Source organism: Microtus ochrogaster, linkage group LG8, assembly GCF_000317375.1.
Source record: "Microtus ochrogaster isolate Prairie Vole_2 linkage group LG8, MicOch1.0, whole genome shotgun sequence".
NCBI classification, from domain to species: Eukaryota; Metazoa; Chordata; class Mammalia; order Rodentia; family Cricetidae; genus Microtus; species Microtus ochrogaster.
The window spans coordinates 25,173,316-25,176,588 of record NC_022033.1 but is presented as its reverse complement, the minus strand read 5'-3'; the positions used below and the strand labels follow the sequence as shown (position 1 = coordinate 25,176,588).

The 3,273-nt window shown below is 47.4% G+C and overlaps 1 protein-coding gene across 1 annotated transcript in view; it reads left to right on the top strand.

Moving 5' to 3' along the window:
• Nucleotides 1-2,973, top strand: part of LOC101989983 (beta-defensin 19-like) — a 9,851-nt gene extending 6,878 nt beyond the window's left edge. Inside the window, exon 2 of the mRNA XM_005363197.2 lies at nt 2,783-2,973. Within this exon, the coding sequence (XP_005363254.1) occupies nt 2,783-2,973 (191 nt within the window). The remainder of the gene's footprint in view (nt 1-2,782) is intronic.
• Nucleotides 2,974-3,273: the final 300 nt, after the last annotated feature.

Here is a 3,273-nt window from a genome sequence, read left to right as displayed (position 1 = left end):
CTCTTCCGCCCAGCATTCTGCTCCTCCCACCTACGTTCTAACCTATCAGGTCAAGCAGCTTCTTTATTAAATCAACCAATGACCTTCCTCTATCACATGTGTGTGTTTCTGTGTGTGCACATAGTGAATGCAGAAGTGTGCCTGTGTAAGTGTGCATTTGTGTGTGTGCATGTGGTGAATGTACGTGTGTGTGTTTCTGTGTGGTGCACATGTGTGTAAGTGCACATTTGTGTGTACGCATGGTGAATGCACATGTATGCATGTGTGTGAGTGTGCATTTGTGTGAATGTAAATTTGTGTGTGTGCACATGGTGAATGCACATGTGTATATGTGTGTGTTTTTGTGTGGTGCACATGGCGAACTCAGATGTGTGCATTGTGTAGATGCACATTTGTGTGTGTACACATGGTGAATGCACATATGTGCATTGCATGAGTGTACATTTGTGTGTGTGCACATGGTGAATGCACATGTGTGCATGCATGTGTGTATTTGTGTGTGCATGTGGTGAATTCAGATGTGTGCATGTTTGAGTTTGCATTTGTGTGTGTATGCATGTGGTGAATGCACATGTGTGCATGTGTATGAGTATGCATTTGTGTGTGCATGTGGTGAATGCACATGTGTGCATGTGTGTGAACTCACCCAGAGGTTGACATGTCAGGTGTCTTCCTCTATCAGTGTCCACATTTTTTTGCTAAATTATTTTTAGATTTTTAAATTTTATTTTGTGTGTCTGTGCACCACAAACATGACAGGTTCCTCAAAAGTCAGAAGAGGGCATTGGATCCCCTGGAAGTAACAGATGATTGTAAGGCAGCATTCTGGGTTTGAACCTGGGTCCATTGCAGGAGCAGCAAGTGCTCTAACCACTGGGCTGTCTCTCCAGTCTCTGAGCTCATATTTTAACCAGAGCGTTGTAATAACCTCAGTTTGCAGGTTAGAGAGGTGGCTCAGTGTACAAAGTGCTTGCTGTGCAAGCTCGAGTTTGGATCCCCGGGAGCACACAAAGCTGAACACGCCTGACCGAGTCTGTTGTCTCAGCATCAGGAGGCCAGAAACAGGAGGATTCCAGCCAAAACCACCGAGGTCAGGTTCCGCTGAGAGACCCTGTCCCAAAACACAAGGTAGACAGCGTCTGAGGACAACACCCGAGGCGGACGTCTGACTTCCGTATATGCACCTACACATACATAAACACTCATACACATACAGACATATACACACTAAAGAGACTGCTACGTGCTTCTGTGGGGTGCAGTTCAGGATGAACCATTGGTGCTCTGAGCATGGAGGGATCACAGGTTTGGCTGGTTATCTTTTTTTTTTTTCTAATTTGACGTGTGATCATCCGGTTCTGATGAGTGAGTTTTAATCGAGACCTGGTTATTTTGTGCAGGATAAGATCTGGGCTATGCCTTGACGTGGACGCAGGAGCAGGGGGTGGCTTCTCACTGCCACAGCATGCTTGGAGGTTCCAGTTCTAAAGTCTGTGTCCTTTGGTGCCAGCCTAGCTGGGAGGGGCATTCTCTCTTTTGTGTGTTCTTCAGGGGTACTGAGTGGCCTGGTAGCCCTGGAAGGTGCTGCATGACCCTTTGGGTATATGCCAGGTATATATCTGGGTCACATGACAGCTCTATTTTTAGCTGTTCGAGAAACCTCCAGCTGGTTTCCACAGTGGCTGTACCCATTTCATTCTTACCAGCAGCGGGCGAGGGTCCCTTTTCTCACATTTCCTTGATGGCTGTGGATATCCAATGCTTTCAAAAAGACTCAGCCATTTGTTTCTTCTTTTGATAACTGTCAGTTTTCAAAAGTTCATTGGCCTATTTATTGATTGACAGTTTTGCTTTTTGGTGCCTGAGGGTTTTTTTTTTTAAAGATTTATTTTAGGTTTGTGGGTGTTTTGCCCACATATATATATATACATATATATCTGTGCAACACATACATGCCCAGTGCCCATGCAGGCCAGAAGAGGGTGTCGGACTGCCTGGAACTGGAGTTACAGACAGTTGTGAATCCTCATGTGGGTGCTGGAAATCAAGCCTGGGTCCCCTAGAAGAGCAGCCAGTGCTCTTGACCACTGAGCCATCTCCCAAAAAGCAGTTTTTCCCACTCTGTATATTCTAGATAGTATTCCTCCATTTATGGTTTAGCTGACGAAGATGGTCCTCCCGTTCTGTTGTCTGCTCTGCTGACAGTTTATTTTGTTGCACAAGAGACTTTTAATTTAACCCCATTTGTCAATTCTTGGGGTTATTTCCTGAGCTGTTTGGGTCCTACTGAGGAAATTCCTGGATCTATATCTTCAGGCGTTTTCTCCTAACACTTCTAAGGGTCTCTAGCTTTAAATCGAGGTCCCTGTTCTGCTTGGAAAGGACTTGGGTGCAGACTGAGGGATTCAGATCTCCATCGGTGCAGCTCCACACTCAGGGCCACCAGCACCAGTTACTGAACAAGCCTCCTCCTCCCAACGAATGTTTGGGGCCTCTTTGCCAAAGCTGGGTGTGTCTAGCCGTGTGGGTTTTCTGCTGGGTCCTCTGCTCTGTTCTGTCCCCCTTGCCCCTATCTCTTTCTGAATTGTCTTCCTCACTCTAATAATGTCCAGAGCCTTGACCTGAGTGTAGCAGGACAAGTGGAGGAAAGGACACTGATGCTGTCTCTCTTGACTGTGACGCTCACTGTCACCTTTTAGGTCTTTTCTGTGCTCCTGATGCCCCGTTTGTCACAGGTGAGCAGAAATTAATTATCATCATTTTTTTTTTGTTTGTTGGCCAGGCAAAAATCCTGTCCTTCAATGCATGGGTAACAGAGGCTTCTGTAGGTCTACCTGCAAAAAGGACGAACAGCCCTACTTCTACTGCCGAACTTATCAGACGTGCTGCCTCCAGCCCTACGTGCGGATCAGCCTTGCCGGTGTAGATGACACCAACTGGTCCTATGAGAAACACTGGCCAAAGATACCGTGAATGCTGGCGAACGCCACGCACGAGCTTCCAGGGACTCCCTCTCTGCTCTCCCCCTCCTTATTAAAGTTCATGCACTTGCCATTGCTTGCCTGTCTTTCCTCTACTGGAGAGAGATTGGGTTTGGTGTGGGCAGATGTCTGTCCTGTCCTAGAAGCAACCTTGTGGGAGAGGGGTCCGGGTCCCTGAATGACTTTCAGAGAGGAGCCTGAGCCGGGAGGTGGTGGCGCACACCTTTAATCCCAGCACTCGGGAGGCAGAGGCAGGCGGATCTCTGTGAGTTCGAGACCAGCCTGGTCTACA